This window comes from Ascaphus truei, chromosome 3 (assembly GCF_040206685.1).
Source record: "Ascaphus truei isolate aAscTru1 chromosome 3, aAscTru1.hap1, whole genome shotgun sequence".
Classification (NCBI taxonomy): Eukaryota; Metazoa; Chordata; class Amphibia; order Anura; family Ascaphidae; genus Ascaphus; species Ascaphus truei.
In genome coordinates, this window is record NC_134485.1 from 364,480,714 (window position 1) to 364,503,021 (window position 22,308).

The 22,308-nt window shown below is 41.3% G+C and overlaps 1 protein-coding gene across 1 annotated transcript; it reads right to left on the reverse strand.

Annotated features, from left to right (window-relative positions):
* Positions 1-2,493: 2,493 nt before the first annotated feature.
* Positions 2,494-21,705, reverse strand: RFC3 (replication factor C subunit 3). Its single transcript, XM_075592129.1, has 9 exons — positions 21,500-21,705; positions 20,126-20,263; positions 17,543-17,610; positions 16,730-16,827; positions 14,305-14,486; positions 9,693-9,829; positions 8,994-9,092; positions 4,596-4,665; positions 2,494-4,220 (listed from the first exon to the last, which is right to left on the reverse strand). Exons 1-9 carry the CDS (start codon positions 21,698-21,700, stop codon positions 4,029-4,031), a joined length of 1,185 nt encoding a protein of 394 aa, XP_075448244.1. The 5' UTR covers positions 21,701-21,705; the 3' UTR covers positions 2,494-4,028.
* Positions 21,706-22,308: the final 603 nt, after the last annotated feature.

The window sequence follows — 22,308 nt, forward strand, 5'->3', positions numbered from 1 at the left end:
GTAGAACTGAAAGTTATTCCTGCATGTAGCACTAACTATATAAGACTCCTCCTACCTGCAGTTAGTTGTCTTTTTGTCCTACCAGCTGTAATATATATTTATTTTTTTGGAAGGAGCCTTACCCAATTTGCTCCCTTAAGGAAGGTTGTTGCAAGCAGTGGGAGTCTCTGGTCTTTCCTCCTCATGGCAGACCATCAGAGCACCTTGGTAAGGGGACCGCAAATTGATCCAGGGTATGCCCTATCTCTGTGCTTTGTTTGCTGCAGTGGACAGCAGCGAGTACACACGCTTTTCACCATCTCTTTTACCTAGTATCATGGCCATGTACTGGCAGGCACGCTCACGCACCTGAAAATACATGCTGGGCGTGCAAATGAGAAGAATGTGCGAACACTGGGCAGGCTCTTTATGGCCTATGCGCCTTTTTGTCTCAGCTTGCAAAGATTATCACTCATCAGCAGCAGAGCCTCTGGCAATGGGCTTACATGGCACCAGGAAGTGTTTAAACTCCAGGCTATAGTTTACAGCAGGCCTGCACAACTCCAGTCCTCGAGAGCCACAAACAGTCATACCGAGCCACTAATTCAGCCAGCTGTGCTGAAGTAGGGATATCCTGAAAACCTGGCCTGTTAGCAGCCCTCGAGGACTGGAGTTGTGCAGGCCTGGTTTATAGCTTCTATTCAGTTAGGCTTCTAACTTGGAGGCTGGTGCTGCTAAAGGGTCTGCATTAAATTTTCCTTCAGAACAAATGACGTCTTGTCCTGAATGTAATCTACTGTCTTGCAGTCGGTGAAGCAGACAGTACTTCTAACTAACAGAGGTAACCAGAAGTGTTCCAGATCACAGACAAGCTTAGATAATAGATGTCATCTGAGGAACCTTAGATCTCAAAAGGCAAATATGCAGGTTCTTGAGAACTGGGAAAAAAGTGGTGTCTGGATTTGATGTTGAGCTAATAGAATATGTTATCAAAGTAATGAGCGAAGCTTTACAGATCCAGAATCAAGAAGAGGAGGTACACAAGCAGAGTAAGCTGTTCCTAGGACCCAGGAAGAAGGGAAGAACCTGCACGGTACAAAGAATGATCAAGGAGATGATTCAGGCGGAATAGGTCCAACCTGATGAAAATATCAATATAGTGCGGAACATTTATAAACTATATCCCTTTCCAGAAGATTGTGGGAATATTCCCCAAGAGTAGATGCAGCAGTCACAAGGCTAACCAGGTGTACAACCCTGCCTATTGAAGATGGGATTTTGCTCAAGTTTCCAATGGAACGTCCTCAGAAAGTAATTTTAGGCAGCAGGGGAAGCATTTAAATCAGCTATAGTAGTCACCTCTCTGTTATGAGCCATGAAGGTATTGATCTCCAACATTGAGGAAGATCTAGAGAACAAAATTGAAAGATCCTCTATTGTCAGCCAAAGCTTGCTATGGAATACATTGCATAAGCATAATTGGATCTGGTACATCTATCTGCAAGGTCTATGCCACAGTCAGTAGCTACCAGGAGGGCTTTATGGCTTCACCCATGGGCCGATATGGTCTCAAAGAATATAAACTCTGTAGTCTTCCCTTTGAAGGTGAGCTTCTGCTCGGCAAAAAGTTGGACATGATGGCAAAGGTGAGTGGTAGCAAAAGTTAGTTCCTACCCCAGGATCACAGAGCATGATATTTTATTCCAGGGACACAGTCAGACAGAGCAATTTGTTGTGACACGAGAGCATATAGGCCTGGAATTACTCGTAATTTACTAGTTGGAGGCCAGAGTAGCCTTTTTCGTGGCCAACGGTCAAGGGCCACAACATACAGACCCACATGGAGCCAGAAGTTCTTTTTCTCACAGGTCGGAGGCCGTGCAAGGGATTTCGCTACAGTTTGGATGACATCTATCCAGGACAAACAGGTCCTGAAAATAAAATGGTTACAGATTGAAATTCAACCATCAGCCGCTGGGGAGCAGCTTCTTAAAAAAACCCAGAGAAGCCCAGGCGAAGTTAGCTTTACAATAGAATAACTACAAGTTTCGCCAGTCTCATGATTACAGAGGTACCACCTCAACAAAGACTAATCTATGCCTCAATATTTTTAGTCCATAAAAGTATCAGGACACAATTATTCTCGATCCAAAGATCTCAACTTCTACCTTCAAATCAGAAGATTGGATGGTAGCAGTAGACCTGAAAAAAAGCTAATCTCCACATTTCTAGCGCAGAACATCAGAAGTCCATGTGTTTCGAAATAAACAGCAATATCCAGTTTCAGGCGTTAGTCTTTGGCTTGGCTACATCTCCAAGAGCCTTTACATAGATCCTCGTCATTTTTGTGGCAAAATTCATAATGGAGGTAATCCAGATTGTAATGGGAGACAAGACTGCACACCTAAATGTAGCAGTAGCCAAACCATGACTGCACAAAAAACACTGGGTGCCAACACAGGAACAGCTACTGTTCAATAACTCAGAAAAAAATAGAACAATGCGGCACATCAGTCTTAAAAAAAAAAAAAAGTTTATTCATCTAACAATATTTTGGTGTTTTAATTACACCGTCATGCAGGAATATCATACACCTAGGAGAGTGGGAATTGCATCAGGAGATATTCCTCCATACTGTGGAGAGATGGGGCAACCTCAAATAGACCTACAAAAGACTAAGACCCCAGTTTCAGAAGAAGAAGATTCCAACCAGGGACTTGCCACTGATGCTGAACATGCTAAAGAACCCTTTGCAATCGCAAAATGGATTAAAATAAGCATTAAGAAAACATAGAAGACGAAGTGCTCCTAAGACTTTAAGGATGCATTCTACTAGGGCTATGACCAGGAAGAGTAACATACTGAATTAAGTCATGCCATACATTATACAGGTGAAGACACTTTCTATGTTTCAGACCGACTAAAGAATGGGGAGTTCCCAGAAACAACTGCCACACACAACCTCTTCTAATTTCCCTCTTTTAATGGACCAATAGTCCTCTGCATGTCCCAATAAGCTGGTCTCCCCAAATCAAAATATATAGTACAGTATAAACAGAGCTACTAAGTATAGGGTTTTAATCATAGCTGTCTGCTAGCTTATATATTTAACATATTGTACATTTATGCTGTGCTAAAACAGCTCAAATACTTAATCTTCAATTATGTTTCTATTGAATCAACACAAAGCAGACACTACTTGTGTAATATGTTGGGGGGGAGGGGGGGAACAAACTAATGAAACCTTTATTCTTAAGAATACAATAAAAGCAGAGTTATGCAGGTATTTGGTGGAAGTTAACAGTTTACCCCTGGCTGACTTCAGATGATGTGTGGGGAATCAATGAATAGCTAAAAGGGCATTTTAGCTTATGCAGACGAGAGAGAAGCCATGAGCACACAGGAACATTAATTGTCTACTACGAAAAGGACAATGTTCACACCATCATAATATTGGGAGGGGGCGGGGGGAGTCAATATGCACAGCAATGTTCAGTGGTCGACAAATCACCAAAAAATCTACTCGCCACCTAGTACCACACGTGTGCTGCTTGGGCCAATAGGAGCTCGCCACGATGTTAAATCCACTCGCCCGGGGCGTGCAAATGTATAGGTTTGTCGAACACTGGCAATGTTATTTTGCAAACAAAAGTAAGTGGACCATCAGTTATGCTCAATTCATTGCATTGTGACTGGAAAGTACATCTGACTTGTCAATCTATGGCATTGTTTGACAATACAAAACATGTAGCGCAATTTAACTATTACATAAAATCACTGACTGCTGTTCATTTTTGCAAAAAGTGGATATTCATCTTAAGGTCATATAATCTGAAAAACGAAGTTTAAAGTATGACTTCAGAGCATATGAATACTAGGTTCTTTTACAGGACACTATGGGTGTATCAAAAAGTATAGGGTAGCAGGCAATTAAAGAAAATGGCCAAAAATATAAAGCAAAGTGCTAAATAGGTAAGAAACAAAAAAAAAAAATCAAGGTTATTGAAAAACTGTTTATACAGGATTCGAGATCAGTAAGATTCAGTAAATTAGAATATCATCGCTTCAAGTCCATCCTCCATAAACTTCTTATAAATCGCCATAAACTTTGCCACAAATGCTTCCAGGTGGTATATTGCTTTGCTGCCTAGCTGCAACCGATGCTCATAGTAAGCAGCCATCTGTGCCACTTCACCTTTCAACTGTCCATCACAGTTATTTAGCAATTCTGTTAACAAGTGCTGGAAAGGTAAACACACAGTACAAATAGATTTTGTTAGAAAGATGTATATCCGGAGGTTTACAGCGCTACAATTCCCTATGATTTCCATATACCCTAAGAGGGAATCCTCAAGTATTAATACCACTACATAGAATTTAGACCTTTTTAGGCAGTACTTTAGCATCACTTGTTTTGCACATCAAAGGGCTAAATAAAAGGTCAAGAATTATGTCGGTGGTTACAGGGACTAGTACAATATATGTGGTATCACAGTTCAACATAAGAGGGACAAAGACACACGGTTTTAAAATATATACAGTACTAAAATTATAGAAAAGCATCACAGCTATAGAAATGTCATTGTAAATAATAATCAGCCCAATTATAAACACACCTTTATGATGATCTCAGGAGGGATGCAATGAGTCAGAAGTTCATAAAGTCGACCACGAACCTCAAGTAACCTGTTAAAAAAAGAAATGAAGTGATATTTAATTTGGTTTTCTCTCTTGATTACATTTAGAAACCTCTTTATTCTATTTTTACCACTTGCTCTAATCTGACATCGTGTGTATGGTTATCATTTTGATGTCTCCAAAATTACTTTCAAATGGAAGCTGAAAAAGTAAGGAGGGAAGCACGTGAACACAAGTCAGCTTACAGAGGACAAAGTCCTTATGGAACTTTTAAAATTGAAAGTGGACTAGTCAATTGGTAATGAAGTTCATAGTACACTCGCAGGATGTCCTTAAAAAACTTTTTAAAATTGGCAATGGTGTCTCAATAAGAAACCCATGCACTTCAGCCAGGGTCATCCTGTTTCCTGACCCCCTCTCATATCACAGCAGTACAAATGGCAGCAGCACTAAGATGGGTGCACAACGATTCGGGGGGCCTGGCCCTACCTTTGTCAGGTGGACCAATGTCCTAATAAACTGCAGTTGAATACAGTGAAAGTGGTAAAACCTGAGTCCTGCTGCCGTATGTTTGTATTGCTGTGACAAGTCAATTGGGCCAGATGGGATACATCCAAGGATATTTATAGAAAATGAAAAAGAACTTAGGGAGGTGCTTTCTTCACAACTGCCAGACTTATCCAACCAGTCACTAGCACCAGGTGTAGTTCCAGAAGACTGGAATAGAGCATACATAGCCCCACTTCAGATATGTGAAAGGAAGAAGCTGGTAACAGCAGGCCATTGAGCATGACGTCAGTAGTGGGTAAAGAAAGAATTCTTGAATATCTAACAGTTTACAAATTCCCAAAAAGCATAGCTTTTTTTTTTATATATATTGGGCAGTTACTGTAGTAGATCAGGGTGAAGCAGTAGGTCCAGCTTGTTTAGATTTTAGTAAAGTATTTAACATTGTTCCACATTGATTGATAAACAAGTTACAATGCCTGGGAATAGGTTCTAAGATGGGTGAATGGTGACCGTTGTGGTAAATGTAATGCTCTGCATTGCCTTACATAGTTACATAGTTACATAGTAGATGAGGTTGAAAAAAGACCATCAAGTTCAACCTATGCTAAATTTAGACAACAGATACTTTATCCTATATCTATACTTACTTATTGATCCAGAGGAAGGCAAACAAAAAAAACCATTAAGGGGAAAAATTAATTCCTTCCTGACTCCAAGAATTGGCAGTCGGATTAATTCCTGGATCAACATCCTTCCCATGTATACTTATTTGGTATATCCCTGTATACCTTTCCCATCTAAAAAGATGTCCAACCTTTTTTTGAACAAATATATTGTATCTGCCATCAGTCTCCATGGGTAATGAATTCCACATTTTAACTGCCCTTACTGTAAAGAACCATTTCCTTTGTTTCTGGTGAAATTTCCTTTCCTGCAACCTTAAGGGGTGACCCCGAGTCCTTTGTACTGCCCGTGGGATGAATAGTTCTTTTGAAAGCTCCTTGTATTGTCCCTGAATATATTTGTATATAGTTATCATATCCCCTCTTAGACGCCTCTTTTCTAATGTAAATAAATCTAATTTAGCTAGCCTCTCATAAGTTAGAATGTCCATCCCCTTTATTAATTTGGTGGCTCTTCTCTGCACTCTCTCTAGTTCCATAATGTCTTTTCTTAGGATTGGTGCCCAAAATTGTACTCCATATTCAAGATGTGGTCTTACTAATGCTTTGTAAAGAGGCATAATTATGTTTACTTCCCTTCCATCCATTGCCCGTTTGATGCAAGATAAGATCTTGTTTGCCTTTGCAGCTACTGCATGACATTGGGCACTATTGCCAAACCTGCTGTCTACAAGCACTCCTAAATCCTTCTCCATCAAGGATTCCCCCAATATATCTCCATTTAATTTGTAAGTCGCCTTTTTATTCTTGCATCCCAAATGCATAACCTTACATTTATCTGCATTAAACCTCATCTGCCATTTACCTGCCCACGTTTCCAGTCTCTCCAAGTCCTTCTGAAGAGAAATTACATCCTGCTCTGATTCTATTACCTTACACAATTTAGTATCATTAGCAAAGATGGAGACTTTGCTCTCAATCCCAACCTCAAGGTCATTAATAAACAAGTTAAAAAGCAGTGGTCCCAGTACCGATCCCTGATGTACTCCACTCACGACTTTAGCCCAACCTGAAAAAGTTCCATTTATGACAACCCTCTGTTGTCTGTCCTTTAACCAGTTTTCAATCCAGGTGCATATATTATTACTGAGTCCAATTTTCTTTATTTTGTACACCAACCTCGTGTGAAACCGTATGAAAAGCCTTTGCAAAATCTAAGTAGACCACATCAACTCCATTACCCTGGTCTAAATTCCTACTTACCTCCTCAAAGAAACAAATAAGGTTAGTTTGGCAAGATCTATCCTTCATAAATCCATGCTGACTATTACTAATAATTTTGTTTTCCATTAGTATTCCTGAATATTATCCCGTATTAAACCTTCAAGTAGTTTCCCTACTATTGAAGTCAGGCTTACAGGTCTGTAATTTCCAGGTTGTGATCTAGCTCCCTTTTTAAATATAGGCACCACATCTGCTTTACGCCAATCTTGTGGTACTGAGCCTGTGGAAATGGAGTCCTTGAATATTAAATATAATGGTGTTGCTAATCCTGAGTTTAACTCCTGGAGAACTCTTGGATGTATGCCATCGGGGCCAGGTGCCTTATTTACTTTAATTTTTTCAAGTCGCTTATGAACTTCTTCCTCAGTTAACCAATTGTTCATAAATATGGAGGTTGTGGCTTCCTCCTGCGGCACTACTATTGAACTTGATTCTTCCCTGGTAAACACAGAGGCAAAGAATTTGTTGAATACCTCAGCTTTTTCCTTATCTCCAATAATCTGCCTACACATCTCACACTGAAAGGGTCCTATATTTTCGCTTCTCATTTTGTTGTTATTAAGGTACTTAAAGAACTTTTTAGGATTGACCTTAATTTCTATTGCAATCCTTTTTTCATTATCCATTTTTACCAATTTGATTGCCCTTTTGCAATTTTTGTTAAATTCCTTATAATTCTGATACGATGTCTCTGTCCCTTCTGACTTAAAGAATCTAAACGCATTACTCTTCTTGTCCATTTCCTCCCCTACCTGTTTATTTAGCCACATTGGTTTTGACTTATTTCTTTTATACTTATTACCCAAGGGTATATATACACTGATAAGTGTGCTTTTCTAACAATGTTTTAAAGACTGCCCATTTATCTTCTACATTTTTCCCTGCAAAAACTTCATCCCATTGTATTACTACTAGATTAGACATCAGTTTATTAAAATCTGCCTTTCTAAAGTTTAATGTCTTTGTTGAACCCAAGTAATCTGTTTTTTGATAATTTATTTCAAATGAGACCATGTTATGATCACTGTTACCCAAATGTTCCAGGACTTGAATATTTGTTATTACTTCTACATTGTTTGATATGACCAAATCCAGAACTGCCCCTCTCCTGGTTGGTTCCTCAATCATTTGGGTCATATAATTGTCTTTAAGCACCCCCAAAAACCTGTTTCCTTTTGTTGTAACGCTAATCTCATTGCCCCAGTCTATTTCTGGATAATTAAAATCCCCCATTATGCAAACATGACCCAGTTTGGATGCCTTTTCCATTTGCAAAAGTATTTTAGCTTCCTCCATCTCACAGATATTTGGTGGTTTATAGCATATTCCCACAAACATTTTCTTTATACTTTTACCTCCACTGCTAATTTCTATCCACAAAGTCTCTACATTTTCACCATTCCCTTCATAGACATCATCCCTTATAATAGGTTTTAGATCCGGTTTAACATATAAACATACTCCACGCCTTAATAAAAAGATTAAATACCTCTGGAAATGGGGGGGTGGGGAGTTCATGGAAAATGCGAGGAAGTACTGGTCTATGGAAAGCGTGATCCATGGAATAGCCTACCACCATGCTCGGGATAAACACAAAGCTAGCCTAAATATGAATCAAACAGGGTCTCAAGCTTTCACAGCAGATACGAAAATGGGCAGACTACAATAGGTAGGCTACATAGTTCATGTTTGCTGTCAATTTCTGTTTCTATGTGGCTGCCTAGCATATCAGAATCACATTGAGTTTTCTTATGGAAATAAATTCTGTTTAAAGTCCTATTATCAAATAAGATTCTGAAAACAGATCAGGTCACAAATTATATTTCACACTATATCAACATCTGGAACTCGTATGCGTAACATTTTGAACCAAAGATATTTTTGTGAATCTTAATATTTGTTGACGGGTTACAATATCAAAAAAATCATCTGATTTTTAATATGTTAAAATAATCTTACCTTTGTGGTGTCTGTTGACTGACAATTGCATTAGCAGTTTCCTTTACATAAACTTCCCAATCTGTTTCTGGCAAGTCTTGATCTGAAGAGAAAGGATACCTGAATGCCCCCCGGCCCACCAAAAAGAATAGTAAGTATTGCACAGTTGCAATCCGATATGTATTAATACCACAAGCCAATTAGTGTGTAATGCATGCCCTGCATCCAGAGACGATACCCCAGAGTCATCAAAGCACAAGCTGCTGTATTAAAAAGTCAATGGCAGAAATTGCCGATTCGGCGTGATTCTTTGATTAATGGAAATAACTTATACTAAATAGAATTTAAGTAAACGTCACCAATGGTTACAAATTAAAAAAATAAATAAAAGCAGCACACAAGAGATATGTGCCTCAAGTGAATCCTAAAAATAAGCCATGAATATGGAATAAAGTATTGTAAGCTCTTCGGGGCAGGGACTCCTTTCCCGAATGTAACTTATTCTCATTGAGCTATACGTCACGTGTGTTGCAGTGAAGCACTATGTACATGGATGGCACTATAGATATACATATATATGATCTACTAGACAGCACTTATGAACAATGTTACGAAATACATCATCATATTACAATGTAGCACATAACATTATTCCAACGATTGATTTTGCCATACTATACTGGGCCTTTTTAATACAATTTTAAATTATTCTCAGCTTACTGTTGAACTCGACAGGCCTCGCATATTAAGAGCGCTTTCCGAAGATTTCGACCAGATTTTTCAGCGATCCTGCGAGCAAGATCCTGGGGAAGGCTCAGCCCTTCTTTCTTACACACACTGAACAAAACCAGGCAAATCTGAAAATAAAATCACAACTGATGAGTACACACTATTTGAAGACAACGTTGTTTCATATTAGAGGTTTGAAAGAAATGTAATCGATTGTCGTTATAATATTGAAAGTATATGTGGATAGGACGAATACATGCAAATAAGTAGATATAAGGTCACTGCTCTTGAAGCAAATACTTTTGGATAAGGTTGCTATCTTTCTGTACCTCAGGCACAAATTAGATTTTAAGCTCTACAAAAGCAGGGACTGTATATTGCATTAATGTTAAGATTAGAAGAAAAAAAACAGACATTTTACTCGCCGATAATTTAGTTTCTCCTGTTCGCTCAATGGCCGTGCTTGGGAATAGGCATAGACCATCTAAAAAGGTAGGACACAGACCTCTGACCTGTTTGCGGCTTTATAAGCCCCTCCTATGCCTGCTTTAGCTCAGTTGTACGTCAAGCCAAGCTGAACTATAGACATGCACCCATAGAAAATTCAAGGATAACGAATATAATGAAAATGAAAAAGTACTACAAAGATCTGCGTATAAAGAGTATAGAGATGGGAACTAGACATGCACTGCCATGGAGGGACCAGGAGAAAAGAAATTAATCGATGAGTAAAATTTCAGTTTTCTATCCTGTCCCTCCATGTCAGCGCACAACATGAGGGAATGTCCCAAAGCGGATATAAAATCTTGGGTTGGTCAAATTATAGCAGCACTGCTGCTTGAAGGACTTTCCTTCCAAAGGCCACTTCTTCTGATGAAGATACATTTAGGGAAGACCAAGGTGCCACTTTTCAGATTTTCTCCGCAGATGCCCGTTTCATAGCCCATGAAGTGGTGTTCACGGTGATAGAGAGTATTCAAAGAAATTGGCAGTGCGTTTCATGATGTTTTAGAAGTCGGTATAATGAGCTTATCATTCTAGCTATGGCCGTCTTGGATGCTGGTTTTCCCTTTTATTGCCCTGAAAACAGGAGGGGGAAAAAAAAAAAGTATTGATATTTTATAGGATTCGACTATGAAGATCTAGGTCTTTGGCACCCACACTACATCTTAGGTGTGCAGATAATCTTCCTTCTGATTTTTGGGGTTAGGACAGAAGGACAGCACCACTATTTCTTGGTTAAGGTGATATGATTAAATTACTTTTGAACGAAAATGTGGTAGTGCTCTGGTAGGAAAAGCAAATGGGGAGGGGGGTCACAGGATAGTGCTCCCAGTTGTCTCTCCTGGCTAATGTTATTGCCATGAGAAATACTGCTTTACATCTTAACCATCTAATTGGTATTGAATGGTTAGGTTCAAAAGGGTGTGTCTGAAGTGCCTGAAGCACTAGATTTAAAGATAGATTTTTAATCTGATGAAGCTTTTTTTTGTGGATTTTTGGGTGTGGGTGGATTGAAAGAATCTTCACTGTGGGAGTTTTTGTAGAAACTATCGTGTAGCCATTGTTGATGACCTTGAGCGTTTGAGCCAGAGAGCTCTGCATGTAGCGACTGATGGTGAGGAAGATCTGGCCAGAAGTCTGGTGGCGTCAAATGAGGCACTGCAGAGAAAAACGAAGGACCTGGAAATCTAAGGACCTGATATGATAGTGCAGTCTTCAGGATGTTTTGACGAGATGTTCCGGATTGTATTGCTTCTTGAATACTGAAAAAACACAGATCATCGTTGTTACTAGACAAACTGAAGCAATCGTCCGTTTAAAGGAATCTCTGAATGTGGAATACAGACTCTTTAGTAGGCCATCAGTCCTCTTGTCTCTAGGGTCTCTCTGAATCTTGGACAGCCAGCCGATGAGAAGCTTGCGTCATCACGCAACGAAGCGCGTGACGTCATCACGGTAGGCAGAAGCAGCGAGATTCAGGAGGAGATACCAGCGTGGACACCCAGGCATCAGCCCAAGCTCCGTTACAGACGCCGGTGAGAGCGGTGATTAAAGCGGACCAAGAAGGTGATTCCAAGGGCCCTCAACCATGCTAAATGTGTTGGAAAGCGCAAAAGGATGAAGTAGTACGCAAGTGACATTCCAGGTGTCCGTTTTTATATGTTTTAATCAATTATATTTCTCAGTGGATCTGTGCTATGTTGTTTTTTTCTATGATACACTGCTGAGGAATTCCACTGACTTCCAGAGTTATTTGACAACAAGATTATACCCTTTTGTGAGTCAAACCCATTTATGAGCACCTTAGTGTGTTAATGTGCACTGTGTGCCAATATGAAGGGGTCAAGATCTGACTAAAACCCCAGACACAAAGGGTGTATCCTATTATCAGTACCAATGGTTAATGAGTCTGTCGCCTCATAACATCAATCTGAAGTGAATTATCGTTAAGTATCCACCTCCGGTTCCAACTACCTGTTCAGAGGTGTTATGGTCACTTGCACTGTATGATATTATACACCGTGTTTTTCTTTATTTTTCTCTTATATATACTGCACGGAGTGAAGAACAGCGCCAAGGAGGACAATTTTTCTATAAGGCCTATCGTTATAGGATTTGGACGATCCTAGTGACCTCCCGGCTGCAGATCTTCAGAATTAGGTGGTCACTCACACCTTGAGAAAGTGCTTTGAGCCCGAAACGCGTAGGTGGTTACCTGCTGTAGCTATGGGGTTTTTTTGTCTGATTTTTTTAATGAAATAAATGCTTTTTTTGCCTCCTGTTTCTTCAAACAGTGCACAGCCTTTTTTCTATCTGTTCCTGCTCCTTATCCTGGTGGACTGCACGCTACCTATTCCTGCTGTGGAAAACTTCCCTGGATCCTGGAATTCAAGAAAAGTGAGTTATATCTGTGGGTTGCCATACCCTTTATTCTCACTGAATGGGACAATGGTTGTACTATTATTTATTGGTGCTTGTGGCACTAAGTACTAGTCCCTCAAACACTATTAGGGTAAATTCACTGTACAATACAATTTATTGGGAGTTCTTCTATTGCAGAAACTTAAATGTTCAAAGGACTTGTTTATCAGATGCACTGGTTTTCAACATATCTGGTCACTCAACAGTACTGCACTTATACAGAATTCATTATATTGATTTATTGTGTAAATGTTTTGCACTACATTATTTGTAACACATAATTTACACATTATATGCACTATTATCACTTTGGTTATAGCGCTCAAGTTGTAGATTTTCCCATAACTATCCCTCTTGAAGATACTACATCTTCAAGAGGGATAGTTATACTTCTTGTGAGTCTGGATACTGCAGCATCCACTTGAGGAGGATTTGCACAATCTTCCATCTGATCTGAACGAGTACATTTTGTTGAATGTATTCGTATTTCCACTTTTGTGGTCAGGGTATTTCCATTCATTTGCAATTAAATCCTTTAAAACTTTATGGCCCGGAAAGGTTCTGTTTTTTTTTCTTCTTAGATTTGTAAAATATTGTCCAAGATATTATGGTTTTCCTTTACCTCTGGTAACCTGCGAGTTGAAGCAGTTTCTTCAATCACCTTATCAATATTGTCAAGGTTAAAGCTGGAGCAATCTTCTCAGACATCCTGTTCATCTGAAGAGGAGTGCAGATATGGGTCCAACGTACCCTCCCTCTCCGAGTCTGGGCCAGAAAAATCCAACTCTGCTTCATAAAATCTGATGTTCAGGGCTTCTACCATGGTTATTTTAAACCAAATTGAAGAACTGACATCTGTGCAAGGGCTTTTGCCTGATGCATGCTTGACATAATTTGCCTGGGTAACCCACAGGCAGCCTTTCACTACAGCCCATGTAATTTAGATGCTTAGGTTTAGCAGCACACTTTTTGGTCTGTCTACAGGGTCTTCAAGGAGAGACTGGTTTACTGCCAGAAGGGAGAGCGGGATTGTGGTCAAGAAATAGCAAAGAAAACAGAAAAAGGGACAATAGATATTCCAGCAACTAATCCCCACTAGAGATAACCTCCCTGTACCTGCAGTGTGAATCTGCAGCTCCTCTTATGTGCTTGTGTGTAGGAGCTTCACGTCACAGACGCCCTCTTTATCTCTCTGCTTCACGCAGTTTGTCAACCATGTGTGCTACCTGCCAGGCGGCTACATATTCAGGGAGGGAGCATGCGGGCTCTAAGCTTCCTGTATGCAGCGGAGGGAATCGGTATACAACTGTGGAGGTGGGTGCAGGGAAGTAGAGCCTACCCGATACCCAGCTGGAATGCAGACTGGCCGGGCATTAGAGCAGGTCCTGGGTGGGGGGAAGGATGGCGCAATGGAGGCCCACTGTTGAACTCCCGACCAGAGGATGCAGAGAGTGGTTCTGTTGAAATAAAAAATGGTCTTCCTACAGCGTATGACAGACAACAGACCTGAAGCAGGCATAGGAGGGGCTTTTAAGGCCACAAACAGGTCAGCGGTCTGTGTCCTACCTTCAGAAGGGCAGAGCATTTTCATGTCTTGCTGACATGGAGGCACAGGAGAGAAATATATTTATTATTTACTGTAATAGTAAACACAAATGCAACTATAATTTGACGCTACCTCTTCAATGCTAGGAGCTGGAACACGCACTGCCAGACATCTGCTTCGAATTGGAGCAATTACTTTTGATGTAGAATTGCAACATAAGATTAGTCTGCAGGTTGACATGTATTTCTCCATTGTTCTTCTTAAGGCATGTTGAGCATCTTTAGTAAGTTTATCAACTTCTGTTAACAGAACAACTGTAGAAAAAAATAATAATATATCAACCAGATCATAAGTATTAACATTTACTACCAAACTACCCTTTGGGGATAGTCCCATATAGCAGGTTAAAAACAACTCATCAGTGTACGCTACTTCCTAAGAAAGATTCAAATCATCCATAACGGTTTCTTAGTTGAATGTGTTCCTCTTTTCCACCAAACTCAAGGAGCTACTTATGCTTAACGGGCTAATTATGGATTTAGACGTTCTACACACAGAATGGACAAAACGAAAATAATTCAACTTTACTTTTCAGGACTGAAAGTCTCATCAGCAAAACATTAGATAACGATTGGATTGTTTTCACAAATCTTTTGTAAAGTAGCAATCACAGCTGCTCATTTTTGTAATTTAATTAAAATAAAAAAAAAACCTGAACCAGCAGCTCATCATTAGTCCTCAACGTCCTGGTCCCTCCAAAGTTCCAGAGATAGTTGTAGTTTGTGCCAAATATGGAGTCGGTCTACAACATGGCCACTGCGGTCACCAATAGAAGACCGCAGTGCCGCCACAACGAGCCTTGACCCAGTCTGCCAAATTGGTTCTCCAGTTTACTTGGGTGAGCAGCTGGTTCACCACGGGCTCGCCACTCCAAAATCTGGGTATCCCCGGATGTTCAGACAACTGATTCATTCTGGGGAAATCCCAGGTTCAGGTAAGATTTGAAAAAAAATGTTGTTTCATTTTCCAGGCCCCACACACCTCACCAAAACCATTTAAAATGTACTTGTCCCCATGCCAACCTTTTTAAAGTTTCTCATGCGCCACCACCATTTTGAAGTTACCCCTTTCCCACGTGCAGCGACATTAGCATTTCAGCGTTTAATGTGCACCCACCAGCTTGTTCATTCCCCAACCTTAACTTTTCCCGCAAATCTATTAAAAGTTTAATAAATGAATCTTTCCATTTCCTTGCGACAAGAGGGGGGAGGGGGGCAGGAGAAAGTGGGACAGGAAAGACCAGGGAGGGAGAGGGGTTAATAACAGACAAAGACAATTTCTTTAAACATGAATGGTATTAATAAACTGTACTTATAACTTCATGAACATGTTGCTAACAAACTGAAGTCAAAACATAACTCAGGAACAATACATAAAAAAAATAATTAAACAATTAAGCACAATTTGTCACAATGTAAAGTAATAACGTGTTCTAGAACAAGCACAATACCTTGTAATCAAATATTATTTCTCCATATCATAAATGTGTGCCAGACCACAAATATATGTTATAATGTCCTTATTATTAGGTACTAATGATGGGAAATGAACATGCTGGTTGGTGCGCATTTAGTGTGGGGAAAGTATTGTGAGTGGTAAAGGGGTAATTTCAAAATGGATGTGTACTGTAAACCTTAAAATGGAGTCAGAGGTGCGAGTTGTGCGGCGCGGGAAGCAGGAAATGTAAAGATGGTATCGGAGAGCTCTCCTGCTGGCGGGATCAGTGTGAAATTTAAAAACTTGGTGTCGAAGAGGTGTCCTGCTTGCGGGACCAGCGGCGGACAGACGCGCTCATGCCGAGTGTCCTGCCAGACATTTAACAGTGGTGTCGGAGTGGCGGGCTAGATGTCCTGCGTACTCATGCTGTCTGCTTTGGATATTTAAAATGGCGTCTGAGAAAGCTGGCGCGCTCATGCTGATGAGATTTAAAAATATCGTCAGAAAGGTGTCCAGCAGCGAGTTGGGTGGCAAAGGAGTGCCGGAGACAATTTGGTCACTGCCAGACGGCCCGCAGCCAAAACTCCTAGATTGCTGGCGAGTCAACACATTTTTGTTCGATTTGCAATTTAATTCAATGGAGCTACGGGTAGCAAAATTGTGCTCTAAATCAAACAATTTAGTGTCTTACCGCTCAAGATGGCTACATCTGCAAATACGTCTAATACCGGTGATCACTGCTAAAATTATATTAAATTTAGACTCGTCCCAAAAAAAACCTCCTGTTACCATATGGTGCCCATGACTCACAAAGCCATAAAAGACATCACAGGAGGTGACAGTTGGGCAGCAGAGAAATGGAGAACACTGAAAATGGCAAAACACAAATGAAAACCATTAAATCTATTACTTGGTATGATATACCTTGATATATATAGCCTTTTGTTCATATATTAAACATCTCCCCAAATTAAGACCCAATACAAAAACCATTAAACATTTTTTTTCTAATTGGGGTGAATGCCTTTAACAAAGTGGAAGATGCATCTTTGATACACACCTTTAAAATCTCTCTGAGTGCTTGTCTCAAGTTGTTGAGATTGGGCTACTGTCTTCAATAATTCTTGAATCACCACACGATCACTGTTCCCAGCATCACTACAAAAAAAAGAAAAAGGGGGGGATTGTTCCATCAATATCATAATATTGAAGATATACTCAAGATAACCTGCAATATGGCAAGGAGAATGAAAGGGAACAAAGTCCCCACATCCACAAAAAGGCTAAGCTTTAGTAAGCCATTGCTTCCATAACCTTTTGTGGATGTGGGCCAAAGACACAAAAAACGCAAAGAGTGTCCAATAAAGATCGAGCTATGAAAGGACCTGCATGGCCTTGTAATATATGAGCAGGATGCAATGGAAAAATATGGCTCTTTGCATCATGGCTTCATCAGGGAACAATGCTTCTACATTGTGGGATAAAGCCCTACAAAAAGTGTGAAATAGCATAGATCTTTGGTGCATCCATTTAATGGCATTTACCCATATGGTTATTATAACACTGTTGCTATTATGTTTACTTACAAAGTCTTTCTAAACAATTAAAAAAAAAAAAAATAGTGTATGAACAAAGACAATTCCTCACTTTTGGCAATCTTAAAGGCTAGAAAGGTGAAAATAAAAATTCCAAGCTACAATCAAGACCTTGTTATTGCTGTTACTCAACCCATTAAACTATACAAAACATAATTCACACATTAAATACAACAAATATATATATATATATATATATTTTATTTTCAGTGAATAAGAAAGTTATGTAAATTATAATATTTAATGAAAAATCTATGTTCATGACTGTTGTTGCTTACCTTGGGTTAACTTCTAGGTGGTAGTTGCTTGCTATGGTGCTGATTTCAATTTTCTTTTTGGACGGTGTCTGTTTAAATGAGGACATGTCAATTACATGCAGCTCTGACATACTACACGAGTGTTTTTCAACAGGTGTTCCTATAAATTTTGAGGCTCCCTGGGCATCCCTAAAGTGTTCCCTGAAATTCTCAGGTCATTTGAATATTCTAGGAAACCGAAGAATTTACAATGCATCTGATCTCAGACGCTATTAGACGGGGTGTGGGGTTCCAATATAATGATAGTGTTCTTTAACACTGATTTACAACACAGGTACACAAACATATCAGCACAACATCATTTAATAAATGTGATAAGAAAATGTCATGAATTAGGCTCAGTGAGCATAATGAAAATAAATATATACAAGTGAAGCTGCGTGCTTGATTTCTAAACTGCAATTGCTAACACAAGGCAGTCAAAGTGCTTCAATCAAATGCATTGTTGTAGTCATGCAAAATGTTTTTTCCACTCAAGTATCTATATATCCATCTATAAAAGGCTTAGGTATGTTTCTCTACAAAGGTTCAGCTGTTACATGGTTGCTAAGCAACAACCGGAATGCATCAAGGAGAGGAATAAGGCTAAGGCCTCGGGCATGGTCAGCGCCTGAGGTGCGCTGCTGCTCGGCAGTGAGCCCCTGCAGCCGCAATGAGAGCGGCTTTAGCAGGGGCTCACGCACGCTTCATCACGCTTGCGGAAGCGTGTCTTAACAAATCTTTCGTTTCGGCGCTCACGGGAGCCAGGGCCGGTCACGTGAGCGGTTCGCCCAATGAGGGCGTACCAGCTCCGTGACGTCACTGGCCCGCCCCCCAGACACGCCCACGGACGGCGCGCGTGCTCTAAGGCCAGGGAAAGCACCGCTTTCCCTCAGCGCGCCTCCGCACGGCTTCAATGTCTATGGACTAAGCCTAAGGTCCCGCTGCCTCAGGCCACATGCCCGCACTGCAGAGAGGTGGCGCGTGGAGAGGCACTTGACCGCTATATGCGGTCTGTAGGGAGAGAGAGCGGGAGGGGGGCGTGGTTTGAGCTCCCCCAGAGCAGAAGATTGCTTCCATATGTCTAGGGACTCCAGTTCAGAAAGAGAACACCAACTGCAGCCAATCAGTGATGTGTCTGAGATTGAGACCGTGGTGCCCTTCCCCCCCCCCACACACACACAAAACACACACACACACACACACACACATATATACACTTTTCCCCCGCAGCTCCGTCCCTGCTCCCCTCCCAAGCCACCACCCTTCCGTAGCTCCTTCCCTCCCCTCCTTCCCTCATTGGCTGACTGCCGCACCACGTGACACATCAGAGCTGCAAATCACTAGGAGCTTGCAGCATCGGCCGGCTGACGCGTCACAGCACGCAGTCAGCCCCGTCGGAAGGAGCCAGCGGGGACCTCCAGGCTGGAGGAAAGGGGCAGTGGCCCATGGCCACGCGCACCGCCGGACCAAAGCCCAAGAAGGGGAGGAGACAGACATCAAAGAGAGGAGACAGATGAGATGAGTAGGAGAGGAGGGAGTGTAGTGTGCATAGAGAAGAGAAGACACAGTAAGTTAGGGAGTGCAAAGACAGGGAAGAAAGAGTGCAAAGGGGAGTAAAGCATGATTGAGGAGAGTAAGGCTGCGGCCAGGCTGAGAGCGAGCTTGCTCGAGCACTGTGACGTCAGGTGCAGAGTAAGCAGCAGCGATTTCTGGCCAGTTGAAACTTGGTTGCGCCGGGGGGGGAGGGGGAAATATCAAGGGTGAGGGGGCGGCCTCATTGGGCGAACCGCTCACGTGACATGCCAGCGAGCGGCAGAATCACATTTGTCTCTGCAAGCAGCTGAGCGTGGAGCGCTCACAGGCACACACTGGACAGTCTCATTGCGATCATGTGTTTGATCGTGTGTCGCATGAGCATGCAAGCGCGCTCAGCTTAACCTTGGACGAGGCCTTATTGCTCGCGCGCAATAACATGCGCGGTGCGAACAAGATACGGCCCTCTACGATGCGGGCCAGTAGGTACCTGAGCGTGCCTGTAGAAAGCACAATGCGCGAGCGCATTTTGAAAAGACAAGGATTTTGTCTTTTCATGCAGCGATGGCGTCTCGTGGTTTCCAGTAAACCAATGATAGTGCAGATAGGTTAGACCAATGAGAGGGAAGTATTTAAAACCAATGAGAGCGAAGTCTAGTGATACGTGACGTCATGGCCGCGCCCCTCCTGACGCGCGTCCCATCGTGACCACTGATCGCAGCCAAAAGTGGTACATGCGCCGTCAAGCACTCCGACACGCGTGTGAACGCACTGACTGGGGCCGTAGCCTAAGGCAGGGAAGAAGGGGCAAGAGAAGGCAAGGCATTACAGGGAGGGGTGAAAACAGAGTGTCATGTTTAATTATTAATAAGATCTGCGTATGTTACGCCGGGTACAGCAAGTATTAAATAAAAATACAAGATCAAAAAACATTTGATGATTTTTTTGTATGAAGCAGTTTTATTTTACAGTAACTAGTCCTCTCATTGAACATGAGGATACATTGAAAAAAGTCATAATAAATCTTACTGTTATAGACTGATGCTCAATTCGCAGTTTTTCAACTCCGGCACCATACAACTCTCGCAGTAAACACATTATTCTGGTCTTTTTTCCTGCCCCGGATGGCCCAAATACAAGAAGATGCGGAAAGTCTCCACATTGTACCTACAAACAATAACAGGAATATTTATATAAGTAAAGAGAAAATGTGTTTTGTACTTGGACTGTGGAACGGTTCTTTTCCAGCAGCACCGATCGATATTATAGGGAAAGTTTTAGGGTTAATTAGTATTTACACTTTGCACATATCTTGCATAAATAGCGTTGTATATTCTTGTATTCTGTATCCACAGGAATATTTATATAACAATATATCAAGGAGTTTCTAGATTTATACAATACAAATCTAGCAATATACAGATGTGTTAAGCCTACCACGATAGTGAACACAAGAAATACAGCGGTTCTATTGAAAACAATGGTAACAACCACGTTCTCTATATTTTATTTAAAAAATATTTTACCATTAAGTAATACATTGAGAGTTACCTCTTGTTTTAACGCATGCATTATTTTCTATTTGTTGTGTTAACACTGACTACATCTGTAACTCCTTTAATGTTATGGACACTTTCAAACAGGGTTGCCACTGAAGGCCAACCCAGACAACATTTTTAAATTTCGCGCTTACCTTCGTCAGCTGCAGCATCTCCCAGCGTGCTGGCGTCGTTCCAACATCCTCCTGATGCAACCCGTCAATATGGCTGTGTGGCGTCAGATGGTGCAGCGTTGCCATGACAACAGGACACTAAGCAACATTAAGTTGCCATGCTAACGGAACGCCTTATGGCGCTGATGCGTCACGTGACATCACGTTGTCATGGCAACTCGGCGCCGCGATGTCCCATAGCGGCCTCATGTTATGCTGTGACGTCACGTAGCATTCCCATTGACATGGAAACGTGGCACCATTTGACACCAGGCGCCCATATTGACGCCAGGCGGCCATATTGATAGGAGTTACTTGCAGGGGAAGATGCCAGGAGGATGCCCCCACCAGCAGGTTTGCTAGGTAAACCTGGTTCACCTGGAGATACGTGGTCAAAACCCGTTGTCTCCGGGTCAACCCCAGAGTGGTGGCAACCCTGCTTCCAAATGTGGTGGCGCTGCTGCTGCCAGTGAAGAGTTAATGACATTGCATCACCTTGTCATGAGTGTCTGAGAGGGGCTGTCCAGTAACTCTTGAATGAATGATAATGAGCAGTGCTGCCTTGAAATGAATAATGAATAGGGCTTCATTACATTGAGGGGGGCTCCTTGTAATGTGTGTGTGTCCCTGTAGTAAATGGGATTTCCTTTTAATGAGAGGCTATGAGGGGTCCCCTTGCCGGATTGCCTCACCAAGCTGCGGAGCTGCGCCGCCTGTTCTTTGTGATAGTCGAGCTTGCTGAAGGAGCTCGGCCGGTATTTATCCACCCACAGGCTCATCCTGCCGCCCGCACCAAAGGCCACCAGAGAGGACCGCGCGCTTGGAAGTCCCGCGCGCAAGAGACGCGCGAAAGTTTTCAGAGCTCTCTGCAACCCATACACGATCGTACGCATGCGCGCGGGTGGCTACGTTTGGATTTAGAAAGAGGCTTGGAACGCACAGCAGTGCCTACGGAGGCCGTCATGACTCAAGTTGATATGCTTGTAGTGTTTCAAAAGTTTACAATGATATTTGATCTCCGTGGGAGAGGTTACATGGCCCCGTGCTCTTTATGGGCTTCTCCGAGTTGATAATTTCTTCCAGTCTTTCTCTACATATATAATATGTACGACATCTTGCTCCTGTTAACTTCCTTTTGTATCCATTAATATATATATTTAGATGTAGCACTTTATTTACAATTCAGTAGCAAAAAATAATTTTTTTTACTCAAGCATTTATTTTGTCCAAACAAATACCAAAGAATAGATATAGTCTCTGATTTTTAATAACTCAGATAAAATGGATGGGGAGCGTATGATAAATCCCAAATACTGTCGAAACAGAAGAGATACAGGTAGAAAGTGTAAACTACTGGTGGACAAGAATGCAATGGGACATGTTATTCACAGATGAATTGTTGAGAATAAAATCCAGTAACATTAAATTAATGGAACGATGGATAGGGAGTTAATATTAGAAATATATTAAAATGGAGTGTATGTAAGTATAATTTTATTTT